The sequence below is a fragment of the Melopsittacus undulatus genome, chromosome 1 (assembly GCF_012275295.1).
Source record: "Melopsittacus undulatus isolate bMelUnd1 chromosome 1, bMelUnd1.mat.Z, whole genome shotgun sequence".
In the NCBI taxonomy this organism is placed as follows: domain Eukaryota; kingdom Metazoa; phylum Chordata; class Aves; order Psittaciformes; family Psittaculidae; genus Melopsittacus; species Melopsittacus undulatus.
The window spans coordinates 30,006,076-30,016,563 of record NC_047527.1 but is presented as its reverse complement, the minus strand read 5'-3'; the positions used below and the strand labels follow the sequence as shown (position 1 = coordinate 30,016,563).

At 46.4% G+C, this 10,488-nt stretch overlaps 1 protein-coding gene across 1 annotated transcript; it reads right to left on the bottom strand.

The window, feature by feature from the left end:
* Positions 1-6,235: 6,235 nt before the first annotated feature.
* On the bottom strand, positions 6,236-9,833 carry HEY1 (hes related family bHLH transcription factor with YRPW motif 1). The gene is made up of 5 exons (XM_031050611.2): positions 9,585-9,833; positions 9,393-9,468; positions 9,231-9,314; positions 9,034-9,115; positions 6,236-8,243 (listed from the first exon to the last, which is right to left on the bottom strand). The coding sequence occupies exons 1-5, from the start codon at positions 9,803-9,805 to the stop codon at positions 7,660-7,662; spliced, it is 1,047 nt and encodes a 348-aa protein (XP_030906471.2). The 5' UTR covers positions 9,806-9,833; the 3' UTR covers positions 6,236-7,659.
* Positions 9,834-10,488: the final 655 nt, after the last annotated feature.

The following is a 10,488-nucleotide window of genomic DNA, read 5'->3' as shown; positions in this document are numbered from 1 at the left end:
AAGCTGTATCACAGCTTTCTCAGCAACTGCTTGGTACAGGCTGGGTTCCTATCTCACACAAGGCAAAGAAAATAGCATGAAAGGAAGTCTGCACTTCCTAGCAGAGTACCTGGCAATAAAAAAGGATATTGAACAATTTTTTTTAATTTATTTTATTTTGCATTAGAAAATATACAGCCAAAATGAAAGCTAAAGAATAATTTCATTATTGCTCCCTCTTTGCTTAAAAAATGCTTCGAGTCAGACTGTCTGACTAGCACATTATGAGGATACTGATGTTGTTAAAAAAGATGGAAAATAAAATAAAAAGCAAAGCAGGCATTTTTCTACCCGGAAACCTGATGCGTCACTGCTTCAGCTTTGTCCCTGGGGGCAGACCATGGGAATTCCCAGTCCTGGGCCCCTGTGGCTCTCAGCCAGCCCTGCCATTGAAGCTGTGCTTTCAGCCTGGGATGTTGCTGTGCTGCAGGGGCAGAAAATGAGGCTGCAATCTCTTAACTGTCAGGATGAGGTCAGGCCTGAGAGGGCTGTGTAAAGAGTCCTGCAGACCTCTGTCAGCACCATGAAGAAGCAGGGAACATTCTTACTTCCCAAAGAGGACAGAAAAATTAGACAAACCCTGCCTAAAACAACAACCACCCAAAGACTTGTAAAGCCCCGTAACCAATTTTGCTTTAACTTCTTTCAGTGAGTATCTCACTCATTCAGGGCTCTCACAGCTCCACGGCTGGTTGGGCCAGGGAGGGTAAGTGGGATTTCAACCCTCTCCTTTGTAGCAGGCAGAGCTTTAACAAGTGAGGAAGTGCCAACCATTCAGCTTTAAATCTACAATAACCCCTCTCTGTGTTCTTGGTAGATGTGGTGCCACAAACCTCAGGACATGGTTGTGGCCACCGCGCAGTTCAGTCCCTGGCTTCAGGTGGGGATTGCTCCTCCTCCAACTCGACAAATACTGGTTTATGTGGTAGAAAATGTCTGCAGCTGGAACTGAAGTACAGATGTTGAGGTACAGTCCCTGAAGTACAGGGACTGATGTTGGAAACCTGATGGAAGAGAAGGGTTTGTCTGCAGAAGAGCTACTCTTTCTGCTTGCATTGCCTTTACGACACACGGCTAACTAATGCACCTTACCTCTGCCCACACCAGCTTAATGGGTTTTGTCCAACAGATATGTGCACCATTTGCATCCCCACTTAATCCAATTCTGAACAGGGTAAAGTTTAATCATTATTATTCCTGGAGCTATTTTGGGGAAGAAAAAGAGTAATTTTGTCATTGCGTGCCCCAGAAAACATGAAAGTCTCTAAGGAGCCTAAACTTCCTGTTACCAATGCCTTAAACTTTGCCCCACCTTTGGGAAGCACAGGCAGCTCGTGGAAGAATGTCATCCACTCTAACAATTGATTTTCTTAGGTACAATAACGTCAGACCTCTTGAATAAAAGGCTGAGCCGTCTCCTTTTAAAATAATTTGTCTGTTTTATGGAGTGTTGTTCTGATTATATACAATTCCCACAAGAAGGGAAGTACCTTTAAAATAAGGACTATTCAGTACTAGTACAGGATTTCCTCTTGTTGTTGATAATTTCCTCTTAACAGAAGACGCAATGAATCCCAGAGAAATTCAAAGGGGCAATCTACAGACAGTTAGGCATCTACATTATACAGGGAACATTGTTCAATCACATTGATGTTTTCCTGACAAAGTAAAAAATAGATCTACCTGCTGTGTAACATGTAAAAGAGTTCCTACAGCACACAATTTGGTTTCCTCTGCTACATTTTTAATCATTATCCAATCCCAAAAACTTGTACATAACCATCTCTGAAGAACAACAGATGACAATTATTCTCATTTTGTCTTTTGATATTGAATTCAGCCTCTGAAATGGCCCCACTGTAAAGGAGATGGGCTTGGTGATAGAACCAGCACCAAGTTATTATCCACTCTATCAATAGCAGAGATTTAATACTAAGCAAGTTAGCAACTGTGTGTTCTCTCCACCAGATGTTCCTTAACTCAGGATTGGGCTCCATACTCATTTTCATTAGGAGAGCTGTTTTTCCACTCCTGGTTTGAACACACACTTGCCCTACTCACCTGATGGTGAAGGAGACCTCATGCCTACAAAGATGGCTAACACATGCCCAGAAATACCATACCAAAGTCCAGGAGCTAAGCAGCTGCACCAGCAGCTGGTTGGTAGCTGCTGCTGAAGGCTGATGGATCTGTGGAAGTGGCTGCCAGTTATTAGGTGTTCATATCAGTTATCCTGATGTATCAAATTCTCAGTCAAGTTGAGCACAAGCCTCATCTCATGCATGGACCATGCTTTAATTCCTTGTCCTCCTTACAGTCACTTGACCAGATTGTACAAATGCAATTAATAAACCATGCTGTGATGCATTCCTATAGCCAGCAATAGTCCATCTGAGCCCTGATTCCTCCTTAGCCAGTGATCCATCAAATTCAATGAAGACATTCACACACATTTGTTTCTGCACCTTTCCAGTCTTAATTTATGTGCCTCAGTCTGTGCATGTTTCTCATCTGATTCTAACTTACTGAGCAAAGTTATGAATACTAAGAGTATTACCTGCCCCACTCTGGCTCCTTTACATACTTGCATGCAGCTTACTTTGTCATTTGACATCACTTATTTCCGTATCTTTGGAACAGGCAATGTAAACATTCATTTATCTGTTCACAGCCTCAGTTTTCTTCTGATCCTGCACATCAGTCTTCCTTCCTGTTCCCTGCCATACTCTTGCAGAGCTCTTCCACCAACTTTTCTATTCCAACATCCTTTCTTCTGAGAAAGGGATGCAAAACAGAGAAACACACATACCATCAGTGTGTGAAATGCCTGTTACTACTGTCTGTGCCTAGGTTTTACAGCTTACATTGGAGAAACACATACCACCTGGAAAGCTCCAAGAAGCCTTTCCTTCAACACAGAGAGAAGAGAGTGGTCTGCAAAGGTCTCCCTGTGCTGAAGCTGCCCCGACAAGCAGCTCTGCAGACAACATGCAGAACTGGCTCCACGTAACCCACCTTCCTTTGCAGGAAGCTTCTTCACCTGAAGAAAGCAGCCTCATAAAAGACTACAAAAGGTCTGAACAATATGATGTGGTTAAGGCCTCTTATAAGCAGGGAACAATGCCCCTAGTGCTCAGCTGTTTTGAGCACTTAGATAAGCCCTTTCTGTGTATACAGTTGTGTTACATGACGAAGAAAAAAGAAGAACCAGCTGGAAGAGAGCCTCTGCCTATGAACTGTGCTCTTCTGGAAAGACTTGGGCAGGCTCACACAGCACATATCAAAGCAAGGAGTTTGGTCTGCTCCTTCAAGCTGCATGAATAATTAGTAGAATTTGCCAGAGAAAAAAAAATATGCGTGGGACTAGCTGGAATAAGAGAGAACAACATCTAATAGCCAAGCACTTCCTTAATAAAAGCTTTCACCAAATGAACACTTCAGACTCCCAAAAGACACCTTCAAGTGTCTGTATCCTACTAGGCACTGGCATTTCAACATTTACTGCAGTCAAGCTGCTATATTGCAAGCATGAGTCAATGCCTGCATCTTCTGGCTCCAGAAGAAAAGGACTGTTCTAGTTTTTATTTATAAGCTGGGCAAGTGAAGAGAGGCATTCAGTTACAGGCAAAGCATACTCTGCTCCACAAGACTGGGTAGACTGGTTAATACATGGGCTTATTCGTGCCTCAGCATACTGAGTCACCAGTACCACAACCCATCTCAGCAACCTTTCATGTAAGGCCTCAGAAGAGGGCTTTGTAAATCATTTTTGTTGCCTTCCAGCACAAAGCCCATGACCTCCATGTTATTCACTACAGAGACTTCCAGCTCCATGCAGAGTATGTTACAACGCAAACTGGGAGTTTCTGGCAAGAAGCACCTGTGAATATGCACACAATATGAAACAGGAAGAAAGATTTCAGTTTATCTGTACTCACTTGGACTTGTTTGTTGCTTGGAAGAAAAGCTGGCAGGCTTCCCACTGCTATGCAGCAGTCTAGGAAGGCTGCTGTCACCTGGGGACTCTCATGCTGATGTGTGAGTGAAGAGAGCAATAGCCAAGATTCAGAGAGTTTTCAGCATGATCCTAATAAACTCTGTCAGGCTACTAGTGTTAAGACAGGAGTGCTGAACAGAAACTGCCTTAAGAACTACTGACAGCTTCTTTCCAAAAGCTAAAAAATGTCACTTTCATGAGCTATTCCTTTATGCCAGAGCAAGAATGGATTTCCAAAGGTTCGGATCTGCATTTATGCAGCATTTACCAGCCTCTTACATTTATTCTGCACTCAAATCCAGCTTCCTTGATAAAGGGAGATAATGCTAGCTCATAAGAAATACCCCATCACCTTACTTCCCACACAAAACTTTAGCCTGAGGATTTCCCGGGCAGACACAGTTCATCCAAAGCAATTGAAGGTAGCTGGGGGGTCATGGGATCAAGTCACATACACATTTCCTCTCTTCTCCAGCCTCCCTCTGGTTAAGCTTGTGCTCCTGAATTGCTCTTTTGCAATAGGGTAAACAAGTAAATATTTTGGGCTCAAGAGATATCTGGTGTCTATAGAAGCAAGTTTATTTTGCCTTTTTCAGTCTGCCTTTGGCATCCTACATGAAAGAAAAATAGCAAAATACCTCAAAAAGGGAGGTTTTGAGAAATAAGAAAAACCAACATTTATCATTCACATAGAAAATTTTTGTGTCTTGATCAAAGGAGAACAAACCCTGCCCTCCTTTTTCCACAGCTGACAAAAATTTATGCATTAAGTGATCACCAAGCACAATTTACTAAGTTAGCAGCACAAGTAGTAATATAACCCTGGACTTCCAATCCTGGTGCTTCAGCTTCTGGGCCAGTGCTCTTTCCCTTTAAATTACTAGGTTTTGTGAGTTCCTAGGATTTGTTAATCTCCTTATACAACAACAAACAGTAGGTTTTGAGTCTCTAAAACTTAAGAAAAATGAATAAAATCAGTCCTTTTCATTAATACCTTTGCTATTGGCAATGGAAAGAAACAACAGTAGATACAGAGACAAACACCAGCAGCTAAACTTTTATTGCACTCTCTGCTTCTGAAGTCTATTCAAGAATAGGACAGTGGGACAAAAATAATTATAGGGGTCTTTCCACACAAAAGAGCCAGCTATTTAGAAGCAGGCAAAGTCATTTGAATGTCAATGAAATAACCATTAAAAAGGCTGAGAAGCACTGCCATTTATTAAAAGATCTAAAGAATAGTTGCATGCACTATAGCAATCTTCTAGGTAGGAGTTGTTAATTTGGTATAAAAACCTATTACGGACAGGGCAGAGCATAATTAAACAGGAGACAATACACACGGTGAAAAGGAAACTGGATTTGGAGTTTTACAGCCTCTTATTTCATGTTTCTACATGAAATACTATGCTCTATAATCTGTCCTTAATAACACCTGTGTATTTCCAGCTCCCACAGTGTTTTGCCTTTCGTTTCTAGCAGTGGTCTCCTGCAGCCTAGGGAGGAAGGTAAAACAAGGTTACGCACTTGAATGCTCTCCCACTCTTTCCAGCCTCACGGCAATCCTTCTTCCGAGAAAGCCTGTCATCAATGCCACTCCTTAATTGGCCCGAGAGCCCCACTTTAAACAAAGCTCTTGTCTCCCACAGGGCCGACTCTTTCTGCTATTCTGGCAGAGCTAAATCCAGACAGGGATGTGCCATTTACCACTGCAAGCATACTACAACTTCAAACATACAGGGAGGAAGCAAGGTATTTCCAGGAAAAGTCATTGGTGCTCTGCAGGTAAAGATTTGCAGGTAGCATAGACTGCATTTGGAGAAAAGGGATCTATGTGTCAGCCTGTTGGGTTTTTACTTAAAGAAAAAGTGTAAGATACCAGTCATATAGTTCAGTAACAAATACAGGATCCATAGAAGCCCTTGGGTAGATTCTGTTCTAATGCACTGAATGCAAGTTAATCAGACTTTTTGTTAGGTACAACTTTGCTACAGAGCTCTAGGACACATAAAGATATCATGAGACTCCACATTTTTAATGATTATCACTTTTTAATATCAATACAAATCAGTAGGAGTATTCAGGTGCAGTGCAGCTTTAACTTCCTCTTCTGCAGTAACCCAAGTGTGTTCACTGTCTGCCCACACACTGCAGGTGAGTAAAAGTGACATGCAAAATGAATCCCACATTCTCCTTCCCTTGACTGTTACTCTGAGGCAATGTGGTTCTTTATTTACTCAGCCAGTGTAACCAACTATGCCATAGTATTTGAGAAAAAAAGTAAATACAAATGCCCACAGCAGGACTAAGTAGCAATTGTTTGAGATCTCCCATGATACCCAGAGGCATAGAATTCCCCACTGATATATATCAGACAAGCATGTAGTTTAAAATACTTTGTTCTTTCTCTTTTATTTAGCCACAACACAAATACAAGAGCAGTCAAACCCTGTCCAGTGGAACTCACTAGATAAACCTGTTCAGATTAAGATCCTTATGAAATCAACCAAAATATTGATGTACATGCACACACACTCACAGACACAAGAATGCAGCAGAGCACTTACAAAATGAGGGGTGGCACTGACCTTCACCTAAAAGCAAATCACCACAGAAAAATCAATGGGTTAGGATGTATCTGTTAAGTAACAAGGCTGTGTACTGAACAGGCTCCTGCTGTACTGCTCCATTGGCTATTTAAATACCAGCATCATCCACTTCAGGTGCAAGTCTGCAGCTCACACAGGGAAAGGAGTCTGACCTCAGCTATCGAAGAATACAGAGCAATAGAACAACCACTCCACTGTAACCCTGAGCAGAATCTGGCCCTATGAAATGAACACACATACCTTCAGCTCTGGCTGGAAGACTACTGCAGGTGACAACTTTCCTCCCTCTCCCTCTTCACTTCCCCAGCAACTAAACCCACCACCACACAGCATGTAATTCGGCTTGTGTACCCTCCCCACTCTAGAGTTCGCTCATACTGCTCCTTTCAGTGGAAGAAATAATGTTACAGATGTGAGAAACTGTCCACTAGGGAACTGAGTAAGACCAAACCACTGCAGAATAGAAATTGAGCTCTTAGATAAAAGCTGGTCCAATTGATTTGTCAACGCTCTGTTCAGAAATGTAAGACTCAAATATAGTTTACAAAAAGAGTAATTCTTTACAGAACATCTCAATGTCAAAACTCAAAACCACAGCTCGTTAGCACTGAGTGGTCTTGAAAAAATGAATAAGCTGTTGCTAACAATACTAGGTGATAGATCTTCATAAAAAGGCAGTCTGACATACTCAAGAAAAATGACACATTTGAAACAAATTGTTTACAAAAGTGATTTAAGTCCTCAGCACAGATCTAACACAAGTGTTAACAACCACTATTGTAATTTTATATTTGGACAACTTTAGCAACCATTAAAAAAAAATCCTAACAAAATTGCTAATACAAAAATGTAGGGGAAAAAAAAGAAAAATCCAAAGAGCTAGTTTTCTGACAAAGTTAGTTAAGGTGAAGCTGTACCTTTGTCCAAGTTATTAAGAACTTCAACTTTAACCGTAGCATAACCCAGCTCAGCTAGGCTTGTAGGCTTCCCCACCCTCCCTAAAGAGTTAATTCTTTAGAAGGCTCCAATCTCAGTCCCCCAGGGTCTGTACGGTTTGCTAAGAGTTGCTGACTGCGTTGGTGTAGACGGGCTCAGCACGTTGGGGGACAGCAGATGGAAGGAGCCAAATGAAAAAGGGAACGCAGACAGAGATGCCATGGAGGAGAGAAGAGGAGGAGACAGTTTGGTAGTAGGTGTGACCACGGGGAGCACTGGTCCAACGCTGCCATTTGGGGGCACTCTGAGTGAGGAAGTTTCAGCATGGGGGGCAGCAATTCTGGTCTGGTGATGTGGTTCTGCGGAAGATGCTGTAGTACTGGTAGTACCGTGCCCATTTTGAGCCAGCAGCAACGGGTGAGATAAGTGAGGGTGATGTCCAAAGGTACTGCCCCAAGGAATGTGTCCAATGCCAGCGTGTGCACTACTCGCTGCTTCCCGCTGAGAGGCATAGTTGTTGAGATGAGACACAAGGCGAACTCGCAGAGGATCAGAGGCATCCAGACCCTCTATAATGCTCAGGTATCGAGCAACTTCAGCCAAGCACTCTCGAAAGCCCAGACTCCGATAGTCCATAGCCAAAGCATGAGCATCAAAATAACCTAAGAGAACAAAGAATGGAGTCTCAAGATGCTGTTTTCTAGGCGCTGTCTGCATGCAGCCTCCCCACTCCACCCTCCCCTATAAACATATTTCACTTGGATGTGGTTAGTATTCCCAACCATAGATTAGCTGCCAAGCTCCTTTTTTTTCCCCTTCTTTTTTGTCTAACAAGCTTTTCTTTTATATCTGTGCTGTGATGCTGCAAGTCCCAAGACCAGTCACAGACTGCCATTTTCAAACTGGAATTGCACACTGCAGTGGAGGAAAGTACTTTTGTTCTTTCCATGTCTCCCCCAGTGCAAGCAAAACCACAGTGCAGTGAAATTCATTAGAAACACAAGTCCTAACTTATCAGAGGGGAATTAGGCAGACAATGTACTTTTTCCCTAAAAGTGCATTTCATCGTTTATGCCAATTTTTTTCACTACTTATTTCAGCCTGTGTTTCTTTCTAGTTTCTGTTCTGAACTTTCTAAAAGTTAGAGAAACAAGCACTTGACAACAACAAAAACTCTTAGTTTTCCAAGTTGCCAAAAGCCTTCTAGCAGTACTGACACATCGGCAGAGACTTGCAGTTTCTCCCCTAGATCAACCTAGAGCTCGCTTCAGTGCTAGTGATGCCACAAATCTTGTCAAGCAGAAGAAAGTCCCAAATTCCTGATGAAAGAGTTTACATTCACTTCTCCAAGCACTCCCACAGCACTCTGCACACCCCATGCTGGGAAACGCGCTTCTCTGATAGCAGCTTCTCTGCAGAGCTGCTCACCTACTGTCAGGCACGAAACTTTACCTTTCCCTCCTGCTGTATGCAGCATTTTCAGGTGATCAACAGTCATCTGCAGAATCTCTGCTTTTTCCAGCTTGGCCGATCCCTAAGAGAGAAGGGAAAGCATGATGCGGTTTAGGCAGATCCAGAGATGTTAAAGAGGGGTGACCCTTTCTCCCGGCAACAGCAGGGAGGCAGAGCGGAGGATCACAGAGCGCTACCTGCTTCTCAAAGGCGCTGGGCACCAGCCTCCTCAGCTCGGACAGGCTGTTGTTGATGCGATCGCGGCGGCGCTTCTCGATGATCTAGGGCAGAAAGCAGAGGGTCAGGGGCGAGCGGCAGGGACTGAGGGGTAACCGGGGCTGAGGGGGGAAGACACTCACCCCTCGGCGTCTCTTCCTGGCCAGGATCTGCGACGTGGTGGAGGGAGACATGGAGCCCGCCGCCGAGCTCAGGTTCCTGCAGGGAATAGCGGGACACTGACCACCACAAGCACCGCCACCCCGACGAAGGGGACCCGGGGGTGCCGGTGCTCCGCGGGGCTGAGGAGAGGGCAGGGGCCGCCTCACGCTCACCCATTCTCGTCCGCGCTCTCCTTCTCCACCTCGATGGCCTCGTCCAGCTCTTCGCTGTCCGAGGAGCTGTACTCGGGGTGCGCCCGCTTCATGGCTATGGCGGCGGTCACGGCGGCGGTCACAGCGGGACGTGGACGCCCGTCGGGGAGGCGGCGTGCGCTGCGCGGGAGGAGGGCGCTCAGCGCGCGACCCGCGCCTCGTCCGGCGCCCGTCTCCCCCATGGCGTTCCCACGGCTCCTCTTACCCGCCGAGGGGAGGGGAGGGCGGGCGGGTCCGGCCGGGCCGGGCAGGGCAGGGCAGGGCAGGGCAGGAGGCGGCCGGGCGGGCCGGAGGCAGCAGCCGGTCAGGCCGCCTGGCAGAGCCTGGCAGAGCACGCCCGCCGCCGCCCGCCGCCCAGCACCGCCACGCGCGGCCCCCGCCACCCCCATTGGCAGCCGGCGCCCAGGCCTCAGCCAATTGCCGCGGGCCGGTGGGTGAGCCCCGCCCCTCTGCTGGGAGCGGGGCGCGGGGGGGGCAGTGTTGGCGCGGCCGCGCGCCGCCGGCCGTGGGAAAGTGGAGCGGGGTGCGGCGGGCGGCGGCGGCGGGTGCCGCGTGCGGGCCTCAGCGCTGGGGGGAGAGGAGAGGGAGGGGTGGGATAGGGATAGCGATAAGGATAGGGATGGGGATGGGGGTGGGATGGAGGTGGGATGGGGGAGGCACGTCCGCGGCTGGGAACGGAGCTGTGTGGGTATGCAGGGCAAAGCCGGGGCCCCCGTCGGGCTGCCTCCAGCCCTCCCGCCCCGGTATCCCGAGCCCTGCGTGTCACTGACGGAGCGGCTCCCCGAGACCCCGTCGTGCTGCATGAGGAGGAGGGGAAGTCTGCGCTGGAGCTGCTCGCCCCTCGCCCTCCTTCGAAAAGATGCGT